We start from the raw sequence: 26549 nt of genomic DNA, 5'->3' as shown, positions 1-26549 counted from the left end.
GCTGATAAAACAGATTGCGGTAAAGAAGCCGGCCAAAACCCCCACAACCAAAATGTTGACGAGAGTGACCTCTGGTCGTCCTCACTGCTACGCTCCCATCAGCACCACCACAGTTTACAAATGCCATGGCAACGTCAGGAAGTTACCTTACATGGTCTAAAAAGGTGAGGCATGAATAATCCACCCCTTGTTTAGCATATCATCAAGAAATAACCATAACAATGGGCAACCAGCAGCCCTTGGGGCTGCTCTGTCTATGGAGTAGCCATTCTTTATTCCTTTACTTTTCTAATAAACTTGCTTTCACTTTATGGACTTGCCCTGAATTCTTTCTTGTGTCAGATCCAAGAACCCTCTCTTGGGAAGGACTCCCGGTAACAGTGTGTGTCTGGTAACTGTGTGTGTTTGGGAGGAGGGTTACTAGAAATAGGTAGAAATTCAAGGAGCAAACATGAAATATAAAACTTCGTGTATTTTCTTCCCCAGCATCAGGCCGAAGAGAAAGAAAGCTACAGACTGAGAATCAGAGACATTGGCAATTTGCAATCTAGCTAGGAACCCTGAACTGCACTATACTGAACATTTGCTCTGTGCGTTATAAAGTCTGGGGCATGGGCAGAAGTTCCCAGCCTTTTAGTCCAGACCCAGGAGGCTAGATACTGAGAGACAGTAGAGGCGATGGTGAAAGTGTAGTTCTTAGTTTTGAAAATCCAGATTTGAATAATCATTCTGAGGATCACGGTTCCTGGTCTTACCTCCTCCAAGGGGCCCCAAACGGAGCCCGCTGCAGGGTGAGCTCCTCAAAGCCGCTGAACCCAGAGGGCGCATCACTCCAACCTCTAACCCAAGACATCGACTTCTGGGTCCGTGTCACTTAAATAAGTTTATAAAGTGCACGTCTCTGGCACTAAGCAAGAAAGGCAAGTTAGCAAGAAAGCGCGCTTTTTAACTGTCCTCTGCCAGAATAAAAGGCCCTTACTTTTTATTCTAGATTCTGGATAATTTTATTTTTTCTTTCCGTCTGTTACTAGTTGGGAGCTAAACTCTGGCCGGGGTCCCAGCGGCTGCTGGAAAGGCGCCTTCCTAGGAGCAGAAGGCTCGCTTAGGAGACACTGGGGGCAGGGAGCGAACTCGCGGCTCTTTGTCCCCGCAGCAGTTCGGTCGAGGCTATTTCCCGCCAGGCCGAGCCCCTGGTCTGAGCGCCCAATAGCGGGGTGCGGCGAGGAGACTCCGGGAACACTCGCTGGGCAAGCAGCTAGCACAGCCCCCCCATCTCCTCCGGGTTGGGGGACGGAGGCGCGGGCCTAGGCCGCCGCGAGGGCGGGGACCACCCACGAAGTCCAGCGCCCCGCCCCGGACGCGCCCGCCCCGCCTGCCTCGCGCGCTCCTCCCGGCGCCAGGAGGCCCAGCGCACCGCGCCGAGCTTCCTCGGAGTCCTCCCTACAGCCGACTCAGGGAGAAGGTCCTGGAGGGCCCGGGTAGGGGAAGAGAGGGCCTTCTTCCTCCTCATTCCCCGTCCCGGCCCCAGCGGAGTGCTCATGTCCCTCCTCCCCATCCCCCTCCTGTTTTGGGTGACAAATTAATTTTAATTAGAAAAACACACATCAGGTTTTGGAACAAAATTATGCTGTTCCTAGATTGGAACTGGGACTCTTTCGACCTAATTTAGAGCAGAGGGCGAGGCTGTGGGAGGGTGGCAATGCATCGGTTGAAGGAGACGCGCGTGTGGCGGGCAGCAAGGGGGATGTGTGTGGCGTTTAGGAGAGTCTCCAGTGCCGTCCTCTGCAGGGCCCTTCTACACCTCCCCTTCCAGTTGCCAGAATGGAAAATTCATGGAGTCCCGCGTAGCCCAGGTCAACACGCTTTTATTGCCACTTCTGGCTCCCCTCGTCCCAGCAAGATTCCTACCTCTTACCCTGTAGGGATACTGAGCTCCGATGCAGGGGAATGGGGTGGGGGTGTTACCACTTCTCCTCTGCACACTGCCAAGTTAAAGAAAACCCTGCTTGCTGGAGAGGGAGGGCCAGACAGGGAGGAATTCAAGGGCATGTATGGCTCAGTCCCACTTCTGACTGCAGAGTATAGGGACCAGGGTTCCAAACTTTTTTTCGAAGTAAGGGAGGTGGGGAAGAATTTGGCTGCTGTTGTACCCCGTGTCCTAGCTGCCATGTTTCCATGGAAATGAAGGCGGGCCAGGATGTAGCTCACTCTGACTACCTGGGAGGATGGCAGGACAGGCATTTGGTAAACATATCTCCCTCCACTCCTACCTAGCACATACGGCTGTCCCTAGCCGACCCCCAGGCTCGCTCCTCACTGCCTGCTCCACTCCCTTCCCTTCTGGAGCTGGTATCATGCCAAGTGGAGTCCAGGCAGGGCTGCCAGTGCTACTCTCCACAGCCAGGTCTCACTGGCACGTTAGGATCTAAGTATGTCCGCCAAGCTCAGGAGCATCCCTGGTAGAGCTGGTGGTGGCAGTGCCTCGGTGAAAAGGCAGCAGCAGTACCCCCCAACTCTCTGTGCAACTGCTGTTTCCCAAACAAAACTGAAAACATAAACCCAAACACTTAAGGGTATCACTCTGGCACAATGCTGAGGGCTGGGATGGGGGAGAGGAGGCGCATCCTCCTGAGACTGGAGCCACCTGTGCACCCTGCCTTCTGCCCATCTGGAGTTTGCTTCTTCCCACTGGGCTGTCACTGGGGGGCTGGAATCCAAATCTCCATTTGGTGCTGTTCTCAGCACCCACTGCTGTTCGTTTATGAGGCTTGCCAGTTTCCATGGTGAGGAGGTGCAGGATGGATTCTCAGTACCATGGGTCAGCCCGGTGCTGCTGGTTGTAGAGCTGTAGCTTGATCTGATCTTTGATCTGATTCACTAGGATCTGGGACAGCAGAATTCCCACCAGCTGGGAGAGGCAAGAAGGAATTGGGCACTCAGCAGTGAGTGATGGCCTTGTTTTCCCTGGCTCGATCTTCCCAGTGCGGCCAGCACTATCCCTTTCCCTACCCCTCAGCCATGTCAGTGCCTGACACCCTCGCTGATCCCCAGGTGCCTTCCCCAAAACAAAGGAGTCTTTACAGAGTGTGTGGGACCAACAAGTCTCACAGGGTAAGTTACCTGGGGGATGGCCAGGCCTAGAGCCACACCACCAAGTAAGAATAGGTTGCTGTGTATCCAGTTGACCAACTTGTCAATACAGCCATTGGTGTAGATGACTTTGCTAGCTTCCAAGTAGTCAAAGGCCTGCATACCTTGGCCACACATAGTGTTGATCACTGCCTGGGGAAAGAGTTGAAAAGCCAGTTGGGACTCTAATTCCAATAACTTTTTGTTTGGGGCCTTAGCTGATGGGCTTCCCACCCTTCCTAAACTCCTAAATTGTCAGAGAATATATGTGGAGGATATTGGGTTGGAAGTTGCCAAATGCAGACTTCCCTTCCTCTGAGAGGTCAAGATCCAGGTCTCTTTGCTCTGGGTGGTGGAATAATCTGTACAACAAACCCCCAAGACACAAGTTTACTTATATAACAAACCTGCACAGGTACTGAATCTGAACTTAAAACTTAAATCTGTCCCTTCTGAACTCCATGTGGAATACATGAGTATGAGGTTAATAGAAGCATCAGGTTGGGGTGAAGAAAAACACCTGACAGCTGTCCCACATGACTGATCGGTTAAGCTAGGGGATGGGGATCCCCAGTAGCAGCTGCCCCCATCAGAAAGTGACTCAGCTCGCTGCCCAGAAGGAAATGAGGCAGGATGCTGGCTCACCTGGTCAGGAGTAGGCAAGCAACAGGAGTAAGGCACAGAGCAGCGCTCTCGACTGGGGTTGTCTTCTGAGCAGTTGAAATACATGTTCTGAGACCAGTCCTTGTAGGAAATCCCTCCACAGCAGCTAAACTGCAACAAAACCCACCAGAGGTTAAGAATCACCCACCCCTCACACTGAGGTGACCAGGGGAATTCTCAGAGCCACCAAAAGTCTATATCAAGCTTCTACTGGGAACTTTAGGTTGTGTTTTAACACAGCCTTAAACTTTGAGCTCCAGCTTCCCAGTTGCCTTCGCCTGAAGATATTCTCACTTCTTAATTTCTATTACTTTGTATATCTTGTTATAACTTACCACTGTGCTTGTTGGTATTACAGTTATACATATATTGTTTTACATACTCAGCTATAATCTTCTTGAGAGAAGTTTCTGGCTTTGCAGGCAAATGGAAGTGATCAAAAGTATTGGCTGAAATAAAGTATCAGTGCTGAAAAACTTCTCCTTAAGATAGAGAAAACACAGGGGAGGAATCTTCAATATTGTGAGTCAATCATTACTCCATGAGAGCAAACTGGATCTCAAAGTCAAGTGTCTATTGCACCAGAGGAAGGGGGACTCAGGACTTGTCTCAAAAGCACTTTTACTTAAAAGTTAACTTTTTTGGCCAGGTGCTGTGGCTCATACCTGTAATCCCAGCACTTTGGGAGGCCAAGGCGGGCAGATCACCTGAGGTCAGGAGTTCAAGACCAGCCTGGCCAATATTGCAAAACCCCATCTTTACTAAAAATACAAGAATTAGCTGGGCGTGGTTTGGCAGGCACCTGTAATCCCAGCTATTCAGGAGGCTGAGGCAGGGAGATTCACTTGAACCCAGGAGGCGGATGTTGCAGTGGGCCAAGATCACACCATTGTACTCCAGCCTGGGTAACAGAGCAAGACTCCGTCTCAGGGGAAAAAAAAGTTAACTTTTATTTTTCACTTATTTATTTTTGAGACGGAGTCTCTGTCTGTCACCCAGGCTGGAGTGCAATGGCATGATCTTGGCTCACTGCAACCTCCACCTCCCAAATTCAAGCTATTCTTGCACCTCAGCCTCCTGAGTAGCTGGGACTACAGGTGTGCGCCACCAAACCCGGCTAATTTTTGTATTTTTGGTGGAGACAGGGTTTCATCATGTTGGCCAGGCTAGTCTCGAACTCCTGACCTCAAATGATCTGCCTGCCTTGGCCTCCCAAAGTGCTGGGATTACAGGTGTAAGCTACCATGCCTGGCCTAATTGTTAACTTTTGATTCATAGCAGCCTTGTTCACAGTAGCCGAACGGTGGAAGCAACCCTTTTCTCCACTGGTGAATGAATGGATAAACAAAATGTGGCATATACATACAACAGAATATTATTCAGCCTTCAAAAGGAAGGCAGTTGTGGCACATGCCAAAACAGAGATGAAACTTGAAGACATGCTAAGTGAAATAAGCCACTCAAAAAAGCATTAATACCATGAGTCCCTTCATTTGAGGTACCTAGAGTTGTCAAATTTACAGACAGAAAGTAGAATGGTGGTTGCTGGAGGAGAGGAAAATGGGGCTTTAGTGTTCAATGGATACAGAATTTCAGGAGAGGAAAATGGGGAGTTAGTGTTTAATGGATACAAAGTTTTAAGAGAGGAAAATGGGGAATTAGTGTTTGATGGATACAGAGATTCAAGAGAGGAAATGGGGAGTTAGTGTTTGATGGATACAGAGTTTCATCTGGGGCAGATGAGCGTTCTGGAGATGGTGGTGATGGTTGCACAACAATTGAAGGTACTTCATGCCACGGATCTGTATGCTTAAAAATGGTAAATTTTACATTATGTAAATTTTATCACAATTTTTTAAATGTAACTTTCTTTTTTTTAGTCTAGTCAAGTGCAGCAGTGAGAAGGGGGGAAAGAGTAGAACAAGGAGTTGGATCTGTAGCTGACTGTGAACAATCAAATGAGATAACTCACTCCCTTTGGACCAGCCTAAAATGTCACTTTTGAAGAGGTAATATTCAAGAATCTGCCCAGTTCCTCACCCCCTGTAGGTAACCATTTATAACACAGTAGATTACTATATATACTGTTCTGTGTCTTTAAAAGTACATTTAAAGCACTCTGCTACGTGTGCTTTTTTGCCAAACCCCTTCCCAGAAGCCATTACCTGGCAGGTAATGAAGAGCCCCACAGGCATAGAGGGTGAGGCATCTCTTGGGATGACATTCACTTTTACCCACAGTGCCCCAGACCACTGGCTGACCCATACCTTTTTCTGGCCAAAATCAATGAGGTTCTGCAGATCCAAGTCATCTCGGTAGTGCACAATGGCATTGTTGATGATCTCACTCACTTTCCCTCGAGCCTGCCAGAGACATGGGCAAGGAATCAGAACACAGGACTAATCCCTAACTTCCTCCTTCCAGCAAAAATAACAGTAGACAGGGATCATCCTTCTTAATTGAGTCTGCCTTGAAATCAGAACCGAGTCCTAATGGTGGAAGATAGCCGGTTCAGTTCCAAAGCCCATCCATCCCAGGGCCCTCAGGTACCAGTGGGCAGGAGAAATGCTGGACCTGCTGTTGAAGCTTTTCAGAGACACATTTCAAGATATTCCAATGTGTATCTATCTCTGAATGCTATTATCACAAAATACTTGTTGACTGATAAAAACAAACTAATTTTTAATTTTTTTAGCAGAAAGTAGCTTACTGAGCTGAGGCACTGCCCTCTAGTGGACACTAGATAATTGCATCTCTTTAGACTCAAAACAGAGCTATTTAATACATCATTTCAGGATCTTACTATAAGCCAGGAGGACTATGAAATTCGGAATTAACTCAGTGGCTCTCGATTTCATAATTTTCTCCCCTCCCCTCCCCTCTCCTTTTCTCTTTTCTTTTCTTGATACAGTTTTACTGTCGCCCAGGCTGGAGTGGAGTGGCGCGATCTCAGCTTACTGCAACCTCCTTCTCCTGGGTTCAAGCAATTCTTGTGCCTCAGCCTCCTGACACCTGGCTAATTTTTTTGGTGTTTTTTAGTAGAGACAGGGATTCGCCATGTTGGCCAGGCTGGACTCGAACTCCTGGCCTCAAGTGATCTGCCCGCCTCAGCCTCCCAAAATGCTGGGATTACAGGCATGAGCTACCACGCCTGGCCCGATTTCATAATTTTCTACCATAGTCTCTTCCTTCCTGCCCCACTACTTTTCTCAAATTTTCTTTCCTTAGTTTTGTAGTCTGCCCTTGGCAATCATTTGCCTTTTGGGAAAGACATTCTGGTTCTTAAAAAGGACTGTCACTGAATGGCAGACCATTTCCAGATATGGCAAGCATTGTTCGAAACCTTTTATTAAGCCAAGCATGGTGGCACATGACTGTAATCCCAGAGACTTAGGAGATGGAGGCAGGAGGATCACTTGAGCCCAGGAGTTCAAGGCCAGCCTGGCAACCTAGTGAGACTCCCATCTCTTAAAAAACAAAAACAACAACCAAAAAAAGAAAGAAAGAAAAATAAACCTCAAAACAAAATCTTGTTCTCTTCCCCCTTCCTTCCTTCTGTTTATCTCAATAAACAATTTTTAAAAGAAATAAGAGGCTCTTCATATTGTCAGTGGTCCACTTGATTATTGAGTTTGATTCTGTCATTTGCTATTAAAGTTTCTAAGTTATTTTAACTTTGTGTTTGTATAATTTACTTCCCTGTTAGCTTCTCAGACTGTCAGAGAAAGCACCTTATGATCTTAAAATTCTCTTCAAATATGATGAGTTTACAGACTATTCATTCACCCCTAATGAACTTTTCAACGACTGATGTTTCTCAGGGGAAGGAGCTGTGGTTAATTAACCAGGCTAAACATGGGCAGGAACCTTCCTTCCTCCCTCTGGGTCACACCTGAGGAGGCCTCCTGGCTCCCAGTGTTACCTTGTCTGAGAAGACGAAGCCCAGGATCCCAGCGGCCAGCTGCAGCAGGAACACAGCGGTGAGGCAGAGGGAGAACTGTGGAGCAGCAGGAAGAAGAGGCGTCTAGGACCACTCATGGCAGCAACCCCTTCCAGGGTCAAGGGGATGCTGGGAGCTGCCAGGCAATTCTCCCAGATGCCCCACACATGAGAAAGGCAGCTGCCTCTGGGACACTGTCCTGGGGGTGGCCACCCTGTGCTGGGTCACCCGGGCTGAGCTCTGCACTGAGGGGTGGACAGCACAGGCCTGGGGGTAGGGTAGGACAAGAAAACCAAAGGGCCCTGGGAGGCTAAGAGGCATGATGGGGAGAGGGCCAGGGTCTTTCCAGTGGGGCCTTGACCACTCACCGTCTGCAGGAGGCAGATGTTCTCGCGGAGGGACCCAATGCAGCCACAGAAGGTGAGCAGGAACATGAGGACACCCACCACGATCAGCAGGATGGCAGGGTCCACTGCCAGGCAGGCTAGGGCTGCTTCTGGAGAAGGAGCCGGCCCTCAGCCTGAGCCTGGTGCCCACTGAGGAACCCCTGGATGGGGTGGGAGGGTGCCCCAAACTGTTCTCCTTCCCCTGGTGGGGGAATCTCCATTATGGTTGGATGAAGGTTAAGGGGAGGCAGTACCCCTGTCCCATGGGGAGAACCAAAAAGGGCCCAGAAGGGTTGTGGCATTTAATTTGAGGAACTAAAGAAATAAAAGCCTTTATTCCTGGGCTTAAGGAGGGGCTGCTTTCGCTCCGGAAAAGAATTGGAATGGCATTAGGCTCACCAGCTTTGCAGATTCTGTTTCCTGGTGACTTGTGTGGTGAAATAGGAATGGTGGTTGGGTTTCTCCAGGACAGAGCTAGGGAGGGGCTAAAGCCCTTGATGACTCTCTGCTCCCAGGGGCCTACCTTTTTTCTCACACACTTCCTAAGCCTCAAATGTAGGCATATCCTGGAAGACTCAGAGGGGCTCAGGGAAATCCAGGGGCACTGGCCTGGGGGGGTCCGACACCTACGTAGACCATGAAGATTTGGCTCCAGGGAGGCTGCCTCCTTTAGCCCCATAGCTTATGTGTGAGGGCCAGGCTGAAGGAGGCAGAGGGGAAAGGGGCATGGCACAAGGTGGGGGCAGGGAGGGAGAGCTACAGCTCACCTGCATGCTTCATTAGCCGAGCGTAGACACCCACAGCCACCATCACCATGGAAATCACCTGTGGAGACAGGGAAAGAGCCAGACCCTGAGATTTTGGAAACCAGAGAGCCCTGAATGCCATGAGAAACCTAGGAGAGCAGGAGAAGGACAGCTTTCCTGGGACCCAAAGGTGAGCATCTTTCACCTCCCCAGTGATTCTGCTGATAGAATCTGTCAGGGCTTTACCTCCATGAGACACTTTTACCCACATCATATTTTTCATTATTCATTCAGTCCTCATAACACAATTAGGTTGTGAGGCAGACATTATGCCTATTTTACGGATGAGGAAATTAAGGCAATCCAAGGTTAATACTGAAGAGTGATTAAGAATATGGGCTTCAGGCTGGGCATTTTGGGAGGCCAAGGCAGGAGAATCAACTTGAGGTCAGGAGTCTGAGACCAGCATGGGTAACATAGTGAGAGCTTGTCTCTAGACACACACACAAAATAATAATTAGCTGGGTGCAGTGGTGTGCACCTGTAGTCCCAGCTACTCAGCAGGCTGAGGCAGGAGGATGGTTTGAGCCCAGGAGTGCAAGGCTGCAGTGAGCCATGACTGTGCCATGGCACTGAAGCCTGGGTGCCAGAGTGAGACCCCATCTCTAATAAATTGAAGTTAAAATTAAAAAGGACACCGTCTTCAGAGCGAGTCAAACGTGGGTACACATAGGGCAAATTTCTGAGCCTCAGTTTCTGTATCTGAAGATGGGAAGTAAGAACAAACAACTGACAAGATTACTGTAAGAACCAACTAAAATAATGCATGGAAAGAATTTAACACAATGCCTGACAATAAATATTATCTATCATTATTAATAGTTAACTTGCCCAGGGTCACACATAAATGGAAAAGTTTTGAATTCGAATCTATCTGCATCAAAGGACAGGTTTTATATCTAAAGCAGGCCTGGGCGGTTGCATACTCCCAGCTCTCTAACCCTCTTAGAGGTCAATATCATGTCAAGTACAAAAAGAAAGTGCACTCCAATGTGAAGGACTGTGTGTGAGTGCATGTATGTAAGCACTGGAACTGCCTTGGCAAAGGAACCTTTATCTTCACAAACTCTGATTCCAGTGTGGAGGAATAGAGAGGAGTTTAGATCTTTCAAATTTCCTGGCTTCTCCCTGAGAGAACAAACCCATCAGAGACTAATAGGAGACCCCAAAGGGGCCTTATCTACCCCCCAGCCCCCAGGCCTCCAGGGGTGCAGGAGAGCCCCAGTGCCTACTTCCCTTGGCCACCCTTTTTTTGTGCCCAGTCTCCAGGCTGGTGCTAAGCAGCAGCTGGCTGTTGCCATGGCAACAGATGGGGCCAAGCTCTGGCAGGAGAGAGTTCTCAGCAGCAGGGTCTTGACCAACTCAGTGGGGAAGGAGATGGCTGGCTAGACCACTGTCCTGCAAGACAGAAAGCAGCTGGAAAGAGCCACCATGGGGCTTTGGTGGAAGAAGGGAGCTAGGCCCCCAAAACAGGTAATAGGGTCAGATGAGTCCCTCATTTTTCCCTGTAGGCCTCCTTGTTGAAGGTCCTCTGCCATCTGGCAGGGGAGGGCAGGTGCATTCAGCAGTAAATGGCAAACCTTTATCTAAAACCACGTCTTCCAGAACTCTTCTCTGCCTGCATATACAGCCCCCTCTTTTTTGCGGGGTGAGGGAGGAGGGTCTTGTGCTATTGCTTAGGCTGGAGTGCAGTGGCATGATAATAGGTCATTTCAGCCTTGACCTCCTGGGCTCAATTGATCCTCCCACCCTAGCCTCCCAAAGTGCTGGGATTACAGGTGTGAGTCACTGCACTCAGCTGGCCCCGGTCTCTTCCCACCTCACATCATTTGACCATGCCTCTAACTCAGGGCCCACAGTGTTATTTGCCGGCCTTCATACTCTTTGTCCAGGAGGGTGGGAGCTGCTAGCAGAGCTGCAGGTGCCAGCTGGCGCCTTGTCCCACAGCACTGCCAGGCTCACGGAGCATGGGGGAGGCAGGGAAACTACATGACAGAGATGCCAGTCATTCCCCAGGCCTGGTGGCCAGTCCTCCACCAGAGTCAGTGAGCATCTCTGTCTGCCCTTTAAAACCCACCACAGCCAATTACAGTTCTGAGTGTCATTTTACTAAACTATTGAAAAATGTGTATCTGCTCTTGATTTCTGTTGCTTCCAGGCTCTCATTGTTTTTCATGTCAAATTTTCACCAGGGTGTATAATTTTCCACAAAGATGGTATCTGATTAAATCGTAGCACAGCTAAAACAAGAAAGGCCAAACAAGCACTACTCACAATAGCAAAGGCATGGAATCAACCTAAATGCACACCAACAGTACGGGAAAAAGAAAATGTGGGGCCAGGCCGAACACGGTGGCTCATGCCTATAATCCCAGCACTTAGGCCAAAGCGGGCGGATCACGAGGTCAGGAGTTTGAGACCAGCCTGGCCAACATGGTGAAACCCCATCTCTACTAAAAATACAAAAAGTAGCTGGACATGGTGGCACACACTTGTAGTCCCAGCTACTTGGGAGGCTGAGGCAGGAGAATCGCTTGAACCTGGGAGGCGGAGGTTGCAGTGAGCCGAGATCATGCCACTGCACTCCAGCCTGGGCAACAGAGTGAGAATTCATCTCAAAAAAAAAAAAAAAAAAAAAAAGAAAGAAAAAGAAAATGTGGGGCCGGGTGCGGTGGCTCACACCTGTAATCCCAGCACTTTGGGAAGCTGAGGCAGGTGGATCATGAGGTCAAGAGATTGAGACCATCCTGGCCAACATGGTGAAACCCCATCTCTACTAAAAATACAAAAATTAGCTAGGCATGGTGGCACATGCCTGTAGTCCCAGCTACTCAGGAGGCTGAGGCAGAAGAATCACTTGAACCCGGGAGGCGGAGGTTGCAGTGAGCTGAGAACGTGCCACTGCACTCCTGCCTAGCGACAGAGCAAGACTCTATATCAAAAAAAAAAAAAAAAAAGAAAAGAAAAAGAAAAAAAAGAAAATAAAATGTGGTACATATATACCATGGAATACTATGCAGCCATAAAAACGAATGAAGTCATGTCCTTTGCAGCAACATGGATACAGCTGGAGGCCATTATCCTAAGCAGATTAATCCAGGAACAGAAAACCAAATTCCATGTGTTCTCACTTGTAAGTGGGAACTAAACATTGAGTACACATGGCCACATGTACTTTAGAGTGAAGGGTAGGAGGAAGGAGAGGATGGAAAACTACTTATGCTTATTACCTGGGTTATGAAATATCACCCCATGACACATAATTTACCTATATAACAAACCTGCACATGTACCTCTGAACCTAAAATAAAAGTTGAAAAAATGGGCAAAGTAAAGAGATGCCACATATCATAGAGTAAGTTAACTGTATTTATGGGCCTGTAATTACAGCAGTTGCTCTGTCTCTATCTACGGTGGAGAGAATAATGTCCCCTCAAAGATGTCCACGTCTTAATTGCTGGAACCTGTGATTGTGTTACTTTTCATGGCCAAAGGAACTTTGCAAATGTGATTAAGAATTCTGAGCTAGGGAAATTATCCCTGAGGACTCAATATAATCATAAAAGACCTTCTAAGAAGGAGGCAAGAGGGCCAGAGTCAGAGAAGGAGATGATGATGGAGGCAGAGGCTGGACTGCTGTGGTGCCATGGATGGAGGAATGAGGGCTGCCTCTAAAAGCTGGAGCAGGCAAGGAGGCGAGTTCTTCCTAGCACTTCCCGAAGGAATGCGGTGCTGCTGTATTTTAGCCCAGCGAGACCTGTTTGATTTTAGCCCGGTGAAACCCGTTTTGGCCTTCTGGCCACCAGAAATATAAGAAAATTAATGTGTGTTGTTTTAAGCCACTAAGTTTGTGGTCATTTGTTACAGCAGCAACAGGAAACTAATACACTATCCAAATCCAATTCATCTGCTGCTATGCAGATGGTACACTGAGGACCCTTAATCCATGCGTTATATGGTGGAGGGACAAGAGCGTTTATAGCTGAAAGCACATGCTCAACTTTGGCTGCCATTAGAATCGCCTGGGACTTAGGGTTGTTGGGGGAGAGGCTTAAAAAACTGCTAATGCCTAGGCTGCATCCCAAACCAAGTCGATCAGAATCTTTGGCATTGGGACCGAGGCAACAGTATTTCTGAATGTGTTCCAGGTTATTTCAATGTGCAGCCAAGCTTGAGAACCTACAAGCCTAAAGAATAATCAGCCAGGGATCTAGAGCCACAGATACAGGCTACATTAAAATCAAGATTAAGTCTTTAATATTATTATTAATATTTAATATGATCATTAATGATATCTCTCCCCTAAGCTCTCAAATTCTGCATTTCACAGCTTGACCTTGCACACCCCCATTCCTGCCCCCACTTCCCACCCTGGATTCCTCAAAGCTACTGCCATTCCAAAGTTAGTGCTGCTGCTGCTGTTCATAGCATCACATTTGGAGGTGAACAGAACTTTAGAAATGGGTTTTGGCCACTCACCTCTTTTTATAGATGAGGCCGAAAGAGTGGAAGTAACACTTAACCAAGTGCATATGGGTGCAGTGCACCATCTGGACCAAATCCAACCTCCCAATCTCATTCTGGAACTCTTTCCACTATGCTAGAATTTTCTGTAAAATCCTTATAGCACCTCACAATATCATGAATGACCTCCTTTCACGATGAGGATGGAGATAAAGACATTTCTCTTCTTTGGATAGCTTTTCACATTCCGACTAGAATGAAGCCTGGTTGGAAACTTCTAAGAGCTAGATACAACTTTTAAAATGGCTGAGTCTAGCTTTTAGCAAAATGTATGTTCCTGAAAAGTTGTCAGTCAAATTATATAAAATAATTTGCACACACCAGTACCATTATCCCTATGAAAGGTGAATGATCACCTTGTAATGAAAATAGCCATCCCCTGGGCTCCTTGGAGAAGTGGCTGATTCTAGGATGGGGGCAGGAAAGGCACAAGATGAGCCTAGAGCATCTTGTAGTGCCCCAAAGAAAGGAAATGCTCACGAAGAAACAAAAATGAATTCCCCACATCACTATCCTCATCAATGTGAGCATCCCAAAGGGACACAGAAGCCAACTGAAAGAGCTCCCAATGGCCAAGGCTAGAACAATTTGAGCACCAAAATAAAGAAATATTGAATTATTACCCAAAATAAAAAATACACATCTGTGGGCCCATGCTGATATAAATAAGTGACTTAATGAATAGCAGAGAAAAGACAAATCTCCTACATAGAAGAATTTCAAATAATTCACGTAGGTACTCCATCCTCAAAGAGGTAGAGCTTAACTCCTTACTCCTTCAGTGCAGACTGTGCAGAGTGACTTTCTTCCAAAGAGCACAGTGTGGAACATGGGGAGAAAGGCTAACTCTACAGCGGAGGAACCTGATAAACACTACTTCATCCAGGCGATCGAGGCCAACATCAACAATGATCATGTTGCTGAATCACTTGTATGATATGATATGATGTGATGTGATGAAAATGGCACTTGACTTCTCTGGTCTTCCTCCAAAAAGCCATAACCCCAGTATTACAATGATGAGAAAAACAGCAGGCAAGTTCCAATAAAGGGACATTCTACAAAATACCTGACCAGCACTTCCCAAAACTGTCAAGGTCATTAAAAACAAGGTAAGTCTAGGAAACTGTCATAGCCAAGAGGAACCTAAGGAGACATGACAACTAAATGTAATGTAGGGCAGGACGTGGTGGGCCACGCCTGGAATCCCAGAACTTTGGGAGGTCAAGCGGGGAGGATGGTTTGAGCTCAGGAGTTTGAGACCAGCCTAGGCAACGTAGACCTCATCTCTACAAAAAATAAAAATAAAAATAATCTGAGTATGGTGGTGCGTGCCTGTAGTCCCAGCTACTTGGGAGGCTAAGGTGGGAGGAGGATCACTTGACCCCAGGAGGTTGAGGCTGCAGTGAGCCATGATTGTGCCACTGCACTCCAGCCTGGGTGACACAGCAAGACCCTGTCTCAAAAAAAAGAAAGAAAAAAGTAATGTAGTATCTTGAATAGGATTCTGGAACAGAAGGATATTAAATAAAAATGAAAAAAACCCAATAAAGTGTAGACCATAATGATAATACTATTAATTACAACAAATGTATCATACTAATGTTTTAATAACAGGGAAAACAGAGTATGGGGTATATAGGAACTCTCAATACTATCTTAAAATGTTTTTAATTGATATATGTAAATTGTATGTATTTATGGGATACATATGATATTTTGATACATGTGTACAATGTTTAATGATCAAATCAGGGTATTTAGAACATCCATCACCGTGAACATTTATCATGTCTTTGTATTAGAAACATTTTAAATTTATTTTGAAAAATACAATATATTGTTGTTAACTATAGTCACCCTACTGTGCTGTTGAACACTAGAACTTATTCCTTCTATGTAACCATATGTTTGTACCTACGAACCAGCCTCTTTTCATCCTCCTGCCCCTGGATCCCAGCCTCTGGTAACTATCATTCTATTCTCTACCTCTATGAGTTTCACTTTTTTAGCCCTCAAATATGAGTGAGAACATGCAATATTTGTCTTTCTGTGCTCAGCTTATTTCACTTAACATAATGACCTCCAGTTCTATGTCGCGAATGACAGGATTTCGTGCTTTTTTATGGCTGAATAATATCCCATTATGTATATGAACCATATTTTCTGTATCCATTCATTTGTAGATGGACACTTAAGGTTATTCCATTTCTTGGCTATTGTGAATAGTGCTGCAGTAACATGGGAGTGCAGATGTCTCTTCAATATATTCATTTCTTTTTCTTTGGATAAACACTCAGTAGTGGGATTGCTGGATTGTCTAGTAGTTCTATTTTTTGTTTTTTGAGAAACGTCCATCTCTGTACTATCTTCTCAATTTTTCTGTAAAATTATTCTTGAAAAATAGTCTATTACCTCCTCCCACCCCAATTTGTTAGTTTATACTTTTTATTTTATTTTTTTGAGATGGAGATTCGCTCTTGTTGCCCAGGCTGGAGTGCAATGGCGCGATCTCAGCTCACTGCAACCTCCACCTTCCAGGTTCAAGCGATTCTCCTGCCTCAGCCTCCCAAGTAGCTGGGATTACAGGCATGAGCCACCACACCCGGCTAATTTTGTATTTTTAGTAGAGACAGGGTTTCATCATGTTGGCCAGGCTGGTTTCAAACTCCTGACCTCAGGTGATTCACCCGTCTCAGCCTCCCAAAGTGCTGGGATTACAGGCGTGAGCCATCACACCTGGCCTATACATTTTTTAATATCAGATTTTCATAAACTAGGGTTCACTTGCATACAGTTTTACAAACTGTAATCTGGATGATTTCCCATCAATCACACCAAAACTTAAGGCAGTGGATCTTTTTTCCTTCCCCCCCCAACAGACAAGGTCTCACTCTTGTGTTGCCCAGGCTGGAGGGCAGTGGTACAATCATAGCTCATTGCAGCCTCAACCTCTTGGGCTCAAGAGATTCTCCTGCCTCAGCCTCCTGAGTACAGGCACATGCCATGACACTCACCTGATTTTTAAATTTTTGGTATAGATGTGATCCTGCTAGGTTGCCCAGGCTGGTCTTAAACTCCTGGCATATGGTGATCCTACTGCATTGGTCTCCCAAAGTGCTGGGATTACAGGCATGAGCCACCACGCTTGGCTAAGGTAGTGGATCTTAAAATTGTTCAAGTGCCAGAGCACTGGGAAGTCACAGTGCTCTGTTGGTGTACATTATAGATTTTGTCGCATTCTTCTTCTTTTTTTTTCTTTGAGGCAGTGTCTTGCTTTGTCACCCAGGCTGGAGTACAGTGGCACAATCAAGGGCTCACTATAGCCTTGACATCCTGGGCTCAAGCATTCCTCCTGCTTCAGCCTCCTGAGTAGCTGGGACTACAGACACGTGCCACCAACTGGCCTAATTTTTAAATTTTTTTGTAGAGACAGGGTTTCACCATATTGCCCAGGCTGGTCTTGAACTCCTGGGCTCAAGTGATCCACCCGCCATGGCTTCTGAAAGTGCTGGGATTCCAGACATGAGCCACTGCACCTGATCTCTTTTTTAAACTTTAATACACTATTACTGTGACCTAATTTACAGTCCATATGTAACTTTCCCCAATTATCCCCAAAATGTCCTTTGTAACCTTTTTTTTGTTTCTTATCCAGGATCCAATCAAGGATCATGCATTTAGAGATTAAATCTCCTTCAGCCTGGAACAGTCTCTTGGCTTTAATTCTTTTCTCTTTAATTTTCTTCCTTTGTTTTTGGTCTTTAAGACACTGACTTTAAAATTTATGGTAAAATACATGTGACACAAAATGTACCATTTTAGACATTTTAAAGTAAACAGTTCAGTGGCCTTTAGTACATTCACATGGCTGTGCAACCATCACCACCATCAGGGTGCAGCGCTTTATCATCACCCCAAATAGAAACCCTGTACCCATTAAACCATCACTCCCCATTCCCATCACCCTGTCCTCCGCCCCCAGCCCCTGGTAACCACAAATCTGCTTTCAGTCTCTATGGATTTGCCTATTCTGGACATTTCCTGTCATTGGAATCACATACTAGGTGACCCTCTGTGTCCGGCTTCTTTCACTTAGCAGAATGTTTTCTTTTTCTTTTTCTTTTTTTTTTTGAGACGGAGTTTCACTCTTGTTGCCCAGGCTGGAGTGCAGTGGCACAATCTCCGGCTCACTGCAACCTCCACCTCCCGGGTTCAAGCCATTCTCCTCCCTTAGCCTCCCGAGTAGCTGGGGTTACAGGTATGTGCCACCAAACCTGGCTAATTTTGTATTTTTAGTAGAGATGGGGTTTCTCCATGTTGGTCATGGTGGTCTCGAACTCCCAACCTCAGGTGATCCTCCCACCTTGGCCTCCCCAAGTGCTAGGATTACAGGTGTGAGCCACCGCATTCGGCTCACTTAGCAGAATGTTTTCAAGATTCATCTGTGTTGTAGCATGTGTTACAACTTCATTTCCTATTTGTTTGTTTGTTTGTTTTTTGAGATGGAGTCTCACTCTGTCACCCAGGCTGGAGTGTAGTGGTGCAATCTCAGCTCACTGCAACTTCTGCCTCTCAGGTTCAAGCGATTCTTGTGCCTCAGCCTCCTGAGTAGCTGGGATTACAGGTGCATGCCACCACAACAAGCTAATTTTTGTAGTTTTAGTAGAGGTGGGATTTCCCTATGTTGGCTGGGCTGGTCTCGAACTCCTGACCTCAAGTGATCTGCCCGCCTCAGCCTCCAAAAGATTACAGGCATGAGCCACCATGCCCTGCCAACTTCATTTCCTTTTATCGCTGAATAATACTTGGTTGTGTGACTGTAACACAATTGTTTCTCCATGCCTCCATTGGTAGACATTTGTGTTGCTCCCACCTTTTGGCTGCTGTGGATAGTATTGCTATGAACATTCATGTAAAAGGTCTTGTTTGAATACCTGTTTTCAATGTTCTCTATACCTAGGAATTGCTGATGAATCATATGGTAATTCTATGTTTAATTTTTTAAGGAGATGCCAAACTGTTTTCCACAGCGGCTGTGCCTTTTTACTTCCCCACTAGCCATGTGTGAGGGTTCCAGTGTCTTCACATCCTTCCCAACACTTGTTCTGACATTTTTTTGGACACTGACATTTTTTATGTTTCGGCCAATTGTTCTGCAGAATGTCCCTTGATTTGGATTTATTTGGTTGTTTCCTCACAGATTCAGATTACACATATTTGACAGGAATATTACACAGATACTGCTGTGTCCATCTCAGTGTATCATGTGAGGAGGCAAACATATTAATTTCTACTACAGAATTAAGGAACAATTTTACTAAGAGATGTGGCTGCTAGGTGTATGTCTCTGCGTTTCATAAAACAACGCAGGCATACTCTAAATAAATAGTTTCCTAGTTTTCCATAATAGTTGCTACTTGTCCTCTTCTGCTTGCCTTTTGTTACACTTGCAGGCAGATAAGCAGTTGCAGGTACTAATGTTCATGGGAGAAAGGAGAAAATGAAGAAAATTTTCTTATCTTGACTTTTTTTCTTGCAAATTGGGAAAAAATAGTCATGATTTGATGTTTAAAAGGAAAAACCCTTATTCTAGCCCATAAGACAGTACTTCAGGGCCATCAGTAATAGGAGAGGAAAGGTTGCAGGGCCTCATCTTGAGGTCCTAAACAAAGGTTGTTATCCTGGCTCTTATGCCCAAATGCCAATAATTACAGGCAAATTAGCTCCCAGAGTCCATCTCTACTGGATTGCATTCAAGATCAAGGTAGGGCCAGGCATGGTGGCTCATGCCTGTAATCCCACTACTTTGGGAGGCCAAAGTGAGGAAGATCATTTGAGGCCAGGATTTGAAGACCAGTCTGGGCAACATAGTAAGTCCAGTCTCTAAAAAAAAATTAGCTGGGCATGGTGATGCATGCCTGTAGTCCAAGCTACTCAGCAGGGTGGGGTGGGACGATTGCTTGAACCCAAGCAGTCGAGGCTGCAGTGAGCTGTGATCCCATCACTGCACTCCAGCCTAGGTCAAAGAGCAACACCATGTCTAAACAAACAAACAAATAAACAAATAAATACGTAAATAAAAATTTTAAAAGGCCAAGGTGGTGTGACAAGCCTTGAGAAGCAGAGCTAGGGAAGCCCAGGAGACAACAGTGGAGCTCTGTTCATGGGATATATAGGAAATTTCTCCATAAACTAAAAAATATAAAGCTACCAATAATGATTGTCTCCTGCTCAGCTTTTTTTCTTTTCTCTTTGATTTTCTTCCTTTGTTTTTGGTTTTCCTTTGTTATGGTGAGAATGTGAGCAAAGAGGGTTGAGCAAAGGCTGGCCCTTCCCTAGCCAGTCCCTGTCTGCTTGCCACTCTCTTTCCTCCTCCCTGGAGGAGCGCTCAGCCTCACTCTCCACACCCACCCCCAGCAGGTGACCTCTAGGAGCATTTACAGGGACAGCAGTGGCAGTACTTTTTGTTGAGTGCTAAGGACCAGGCGCTGGGCTAAACACTGTCTCATTTAATTCTGACCACAAACCCAAGAGGGCGTTAGGATCTCCATTTTATAGAGCTGATGTTCAGAGAATTCCAGCAACTTTCCTCAGTTCACATGGCTAGTGAGCGGCTGAAGTGGGAATGGAACCTAGGTCTGGATGTCCCCAAAGCCTTATGAGCTTGGCCACTTGGCTGCCTTCCTATCTCTGCCTCCCAGTACCCCCAGGATTTTGCGTATTCACATCAGCCATCATGGGAGATGGGAAGCAGCTGCTTGTGGTTCCCTTGGGGGAGCAGCTGATAATCTCCAAATGGGCTGGTTTTCAGGCAGGGGAAGGAAGATTGCAGCTGGCGGCGGGGACAGGGTGCCAGCAGGGCCCAGGAGGTGGCTCAGAGGGAAGTCTCTGGAACAGCACTCTGAAAAGGGAAGGCATGGCGTTGCCACAGTGGGGCCACCAGCAGGCGTAGCCTCCAGGGAAAGCCCTAGCCTTGTCTGTCTTCCATAGTCCAAAGTCCAGGCTGCAAGAAGCAGTGGAGCCCCACTGTCTCAGGGCCCGCACCCCCTCCTTAGAATCTCTTTCCCTCCTGTTTTGAAGGTGATGGTGGAGACAGCTGAGGGTAAAGTGGTTCCCTGTGTGGCAATCAAAACCCTGTCCCTGCTCAGAGGGAAGTGGGCAAGGCAGTGGTCTCCACCTCTGGTTTCTCAGTCCTCCCTACCCTTATATCTGGATGAAGCCAAAGAGCTTTCAGCCTGTGGCCCCGGAGTAGGGCCACCTCTCTCCCTGCCCGTGACCTTCACATACTGATCTTTCTGTGCTCTCCATGGCACTGCTGTTATGGGTGTCTGAGGTGGCGGCTGTCCATGGGAGGCTGGCTGTCAGCGCTCTCCCTCTGGATTGGGGGACACTGTCCCCCTGCAGTGGAGGAGTCCACAGGGCTCCTTCCTCAACAATGTCTGGGGCCAAGCCTTTGGCATCCTCCTCAGGCCACGGCTGGCTTTGTTCTTCCAAGGTTAAGAAAGAGGAAGGGAGGTCTGCAAGGGCTTGCAGTAAATAACCATTCAAACTCAAAGCCCTGGAGGGACTGGCCCAGCACTAGCCTCCTACAAAGATCTGAGAGGCACTCTATGTTTTCTTTTTTCTTTTTTTTGAGACGGAGTTTCACTTTTGTTGCCCAGCCTGGAATGTAATAATCTCGGCTCACTGCAATCTCTGCCTCCCAGGTTCAGGTGATTCTCCTGCCTCAGCCTCCGAAGTAGCTGGGAATACAGGTGTGCACCACCACACCTGTCTAATTTTTGCATTTTTAGTAGAGATGGGGTTTCACCATGTTGGCCAGGCTGATCTCGAACTCCTTACCTCAGGTGATCCACCTGCCCCGGCCTCCCAAAGTGCTGGGATTACAGGCATGAGCCACCGCGCCCAGCCTTCTTTTTTTCTTTTTAAAGGCTGCTTGACGTTTATGGTTTTCTACTTGGTACAGGGCAAACAAAGCTGCTGGGAAGTTAAGAAGTGTGCATGCGACCTGCATAGCAAAGGAGATGGTTCTTGTCTTCATTTCCCATATTTTGTAGTTTTTGTTGTTTTTATAAAAAGCATCTGTCTTCAGTTATGGAAGCCAGTCAAGTCTATGGGGAAGACGGCAGGGGTGGAGGAGGGAGGTGGTGGGCTCTGCCTCCTAGTGTATTTGGAAGTATAGGATGAGGGGGTTGGATGGCAGAAAGGGCCCCTGCCACTTAGAAGAGGTTTTTGCCTGGCTTGATGCCTGGTTACTTCCTCATGGTTTTTGAGCCAGACGAAAAGAAATGGTGCTGAGAGTGGCCTGGGTGATTCTGAGTGCCCAAGGACTCCAATACAGTAGTCCTGGATGGGAGAGTGGATTTCTTGAAGAAGATGCCCCACTGGTGGCTTGGCTCAGCCTAGGGAAGACCTGGACAGGGGTCCATATATGTGGCAGTGGAAGTGAGAAAATCCAGATGCTGTAGGCAGTAAGCACGTGTGGCTCTGAGGAGGGGATGGCTGCCATGTTTCTGACCTGGCTTAAGTGGAGGGTTGCTAGGCCGCCAGACCCACCACAGAGGAGAACACAGTTGGGTACCTCATCACCAAGAGTGCTCAAGGACCCCAGGTTGAGCTGCATCTTGACAGGCCAGTGTCCATGAGGAAGGGAGGACGGGCATCAAGCCTCTACCCTGTGGGGTTTGCTCTCTCACTCACCATCCAATAAACATTCAGTAAGCACCCAATTTATGCCAAACACAGCTGGGCACTGGGGATCCAGAAGTGAATAGGGCCGTGCCCACCCTCGAGAGCCCGAAGTCTAGAGGGGGAGACAGAGAAGTAAACACAATTGCAGCACAGGTAAGGGATGTGACAATAGAAGAATACAGAAGGTGCCATGGGAGCCCTGAGGCATGGCTGCTAGGGAAGCCTGGGCTGAGACACAGGGGCTGGAGGTCTGAGCTTCTGGGCTCTGCCTGACTCAAAAGCCAGCCAACTGCTGCCCTGAGTGGGAAAAGGACCAGTGAGGAAGGAGGTGGGCGGCACTGAATATTCCTGACAACACATGGCCAAGCTGAGAAAGCAGGCACCACCCCAATATCTGCACGGAGCTGTCCTGCAGAGGGAGGTGAGGAGAGGCAGCTGCTCTGTAGCCACCCTAACTGATTTAAATACAACATCTAGGATCTTAGAGCAGCTACTCCAGGCCATGGAATCCCCACAGTCAGTAACCCAGCAACATGATTCTGGGAAGAAAATCAGAACTCTCAGGTCAAAGGGGAAGTGAGATTTGAAACATGAACAGTAGGAACTGGTCCCAGTCCCCAAAAATTTATTAGTTTTCTGAGTCAGACTCCAAATGCCCCAAGAGTCAGGGCTTCTAGAGCAACAGCAGACGTAGCCACCATCACCACCAGCACCACTATTCAGAGCCCAGAGGATGCCGGACACCTTCCTAGTGGGTTCCAGGCACAGACACAATAACCACTGCCATGTGGCAGCTCCAGAAGCCGGCCAGAGCATGCACTCTGCCTGCAAAGGGTGTGGGCTGACCATCATCTCATCCATAGGTGCTTCCTGGGCAGAAGAGCAGAATTTGGTTAGGATGGTGGAAGTCTACAAAAAAGAAAGCATGGGAACCAGTCCCTGAAGAGGAGCTAGGAAGAAAGATGGCCCCCTGATCTGGGGAGGCAGTGTTTTCTCTCCAGCTGCTCTTGTATGAATATACCTGTGCAGCACTGGGTTTGGGGGAGAAGGGACATTCAATAACACCTGAAAAGTACTGTCCCCTAGGAAGGGCAATCAGGACACAGGGAGATTCATCCTTAGATCCAGCTCTAGGTCTTGAAGAAAGAAAATAGTCCCCAAAATGATTCATTCATCCTTAAATAGTCCACTGAGGCAGAAATTGTTTCTCCTTTAGAGGAGAAAGATTAAGGTCAGAGAGACAGATACATTGGCTTAGGGTCACACAGTAAGTTGGTGCCAAAAAGATGCTGAGCCTCTTGTCCTTCAGTGTGCTATTTCTAGAGCCTCTGATTTTTTATGAGTCTACTGTAGGGCCAAGAAGGGGCTCTATTCTAATTTGGGGTGGTGCTAGCTTGGCCACCCATGTCTTCTGACCTTGAATGAAGCATTTTTACCAAGGTAAATGGGTCTGTGGAGCCAAACTCTCTCCTGGCTGAGATCTCTCAAAGTCGTTTGTCCGATAAAAGGGGAGTAGGGTGGAGGTAGGGGGTAGGGAAGCTCGAGAAAAAAAAAAATGACCAGGAACACAAGTGTAACAGATGCACCCAGCTGTTGTCACTGGCGAGCACATACAAGGGTGAGATACCAATGGCTCCAAGGGAGACAGTCTCGGCGGATAAAGGAAGTCAGAGTGACGACCTAAAGTCCCCGAAATGCTAGTGCTGGCTCCGAGGATGGCACGTCACTGGCCTGGCACACTCAGTGAGCACAGAGGAGACTTCACTGATACTTGCCCTTAGGTGGGGAGTCTCTTAGTACATCCCCCAGCACTGGTAGAGTGGTAAGGGATTTTCTTGTGTTTTTCCCTAACCTCCAGCTGAAGCAGAACCTAGACCATGGGAACTTGGGTTGACTGGTTAACTACTAATACTGCCCATACCCCAGCTATAGCAGCAGCCATCTGTGCTGAGGACTTTCCCCAGCGGCACTGTGGTTCAGTAGAAAGGTCACCAGACCAAGCCTGCTAACCAGCTGTTGGACCTTGGACAAAACATTTAACATCTCTGTGCTTTAGTTTTCTACATTTTATAGACATAAACACAGATGCTGGACAAGATGTCTTCTAAAATTTTTTTCCAGTTTTAAAACTGAGCATTTGATAGGAGCACAAGTTTCATTTTCCCCAGGAGTAGGATGGCTGAGTGCGCTGTCATCACCACCCTATGGGATTTCTCTCATTTGTCCCAACAGGCCAGCACTTATGGGCTTTGTGTCTGCACTTCACCCCACGGGCCCTGTGAAACCTTTCCAGCAAATGGCTTAGATGTCTGTTCTGCTCCCTCCCCTAGGAAACATATTTTAGACTCAATTCTTCCCTCCTGCAAGTCTGAACTTTAGGTCTCCAGCTGAAGTGGGCAAGGATGGTGGGCTCCAGAAGCAGCAGCTCTGGTGTGGTAGGAGCCAGAAGAGGAGGTGAATGGGGGAAGGATGTCCCTATGTTCTCACACCCCAGGACCTCCAGGACTCTCTAGCCAGGAAACAGGGTCGAGCTGGCATTGCATGATCTGGTTCAGCTCAATTCTCAGCTTCAGCAGTCTTTCTGCCACCCCTGATCACACTGGGTTGGATTTGTGGGGGAGGGAGTCAAGGCCTGCAGACATGAACATACATGCTTAGATCGGTCAAGTCAACAATGAACGGCAGAGTGGGATGGGAATCCAGGTGTCCGGAGTCCCAGCCCAGTACTTTTTCCACCCCAAGCAGAAGATTCTGAAAGGACCCCTGGCCCTCTGGCCCAACATGGGGTCCTGTTTAAAGACACTGGTGATTGCCAGGCTCCAGGGGTGAAGTCTGATCCTGAGAAGGGTGGCAGGGAGGGGGCAAAGTTTGGGGCAGTGCTGGGATGGGAAAGACATCTGCACCTGGAGGCCATTCTTCCTAGACTTTGGGGGGTGGAGGTGGGGGTAGATGAGGCCTGCAAAAGGAAGAGATGATGCCAGTAACCCATCCTCTCTGAGGTGGTGGAGAGAGAGGTTTGGGTTTTTCCTTCCTCTTCTTTCTTTGCCAGCCGGGCCTCCAGGCCCCCAGGCCTGAAAGTCAGCCTCCATCCCCGACCCCCATCATGAATGTGTCAGTGGGTCCGCCTTGGGCCAACAGGCTCCCTCAAACCCACATTTCTAGCCTAACACAGACCCTCCTCCGACGCCCCGAGAATACCCATCAGTCTTTACTGATTCCCTGGCATACCCTCCTCCCTACAACGCCCCCTGCAGACGCGGCGTCCCCGGGGTGTCCCTCCCCAGGATAAATTCCCCCAAAGTGCCGTCAGCCCAGAAAACTCGGCAGTGCGGCTCCCGCGCGTGGGGCACCCCGGGCCACCCTTCCACCCCGCGGGGGGACCCCGCCGCCCAGGTGCCCTCGACCCCGAGACTCACCCAGAAGAGCATGTTGAAGAAGAAGAGCAGGTATTTCACCAGCGGGCTGACGAAGGAGAACTCCTCCCCGGAGGCGGCCGGCGCCCGGGGTCTCCGCGCCATGGCCCCGCCGCCGCCGCCGCCCCCGGGGGCCTATTTCCCAGCGGCTGCCGGCCGGCCTGTGTGCCCCGCGCCCGGGGGCATGAGCCGAGCCGCGCCGCGCAGGAGCCCGGCCGGCGGGGGAGCCTGCGCTGCGGCGGGAGGCGCCCGAGCCGGGGGGCCGGGAGCGGCGCGGGCCGGGGAACCGCGCCTGGAGCTGCTGGAGCCGCTGTGGGCAGCGCGAGCGGACGAGACTCACCCGCGGCCGCAGGACCAGCCCGGCCAGCCAGGCGCCCAGGAAACCCGGCCCGCCCCCGGCCGCTCATTGGCGCGACGGCTGGAGCCCGACTTCCCATTGGCTCGTGGCTGATGTCACTAAGTATCCAGCCATCCCTCTCCACCGAGAGTCGGGGGAGACACCTGTTCTGTGAGGGATAACTTGTTAAAGGGTCAGCGGTTCTGCCTCTCCCCTACCCCTAAGGGAAAGCATCCAGGCTGCAGCTGCTCAAAGGAACAAGAGTGAGGAGAAGGAATGCACAGTGCATCCCACACCCACGTCCTCCGCCCAGCTGCTGTGCACATATGCAAACACACATACATTAAAATCAACAAGTACGCACACCGTGTGTTGAGCAATGCGCCGAAAGCTCTGGGAACACGGGAGAACAGAAACAATCCCTGGGGGATGACAATAAAATCAGGGAGACAAAACTAACCTACACATAACAATTAGACCAAGGGTAGATGCAATCTTGTTTAGTAACTATACATTTTAAATGCTTATTTCAGAAGCTCTACAACCCAACAGTGGAAATTTGGAAACATCACCGCCAATCCCGCCATCCTAATTCATTGCTGTCTCAATTCCCGCCCCCGCAGCCCCTCTTCCCTTGGTCTACTTGCAGACACCGTT

At 48.2% G+C, this 26549-nt stretch overlaps 1 protein-coding gene across 2 annotated transcripts; it reads right to left on the bottom strand.

Annotated features, from left to right (window-relative positions):
* Positions 1–1845: 1845 nt before the first annotated feature.
* Positions 1846–25934, bottom strand: TSPAN33 (tetraspanin 33). Of its 2 annotated transcripts, none has more exons than XM_001155179.6 (8): positions 25559–25934; positions 8886–8943; positions 8101–8228; positions 7715–7789; positions 6060–6155; positions 3775–3903; positions 3121–3282; positions 1846–2908 (listed from the first exon to the last, which is right to left on the bottom strand). In XM_001155179.6, the coding sequence occupies exons 1-8, from the start codon at positions 25658–25660 to the stop codon at positions 2807–2809; spliced, it is 852 nt and encodes a 283-aa protein (XP_001155179.1). In that variant the 5' UTR covers positions 25661–25934; the 3' UTR covers positions 1846–2806. The 2 variants fall into 2 exon arrangements, with proteins under 2 accessions (XP_001155179.1, XP_009452464.1); XM_009454189.4 differs by having other exon boundaries at positions 8101–8225; positions 25559–25893.
* Between the last annotated feature and the right edge of the window lie 615 nt (positions 25935–26549).

Source organism: Pan troglodytes, chromosome 6 (assembly GCF_028858775.2).
Source record: "Pan troglodytes isolate AG18354 chromosome 6, NHGRI_mPanTro3-v2.0_pri, whole genome shotgun sequence".
Classification (NCBI taxonomy): domain Eukaryota; kingdom Metazoa; phylum Chordata; class Mammalia; order Primates; family Hominidae; genus Pan; species Pan troglodytes.
Note: the sequence above shows the minus strand (reverse complement) of the source record. Positions and strands in the feature narration are given on the sequence as shown.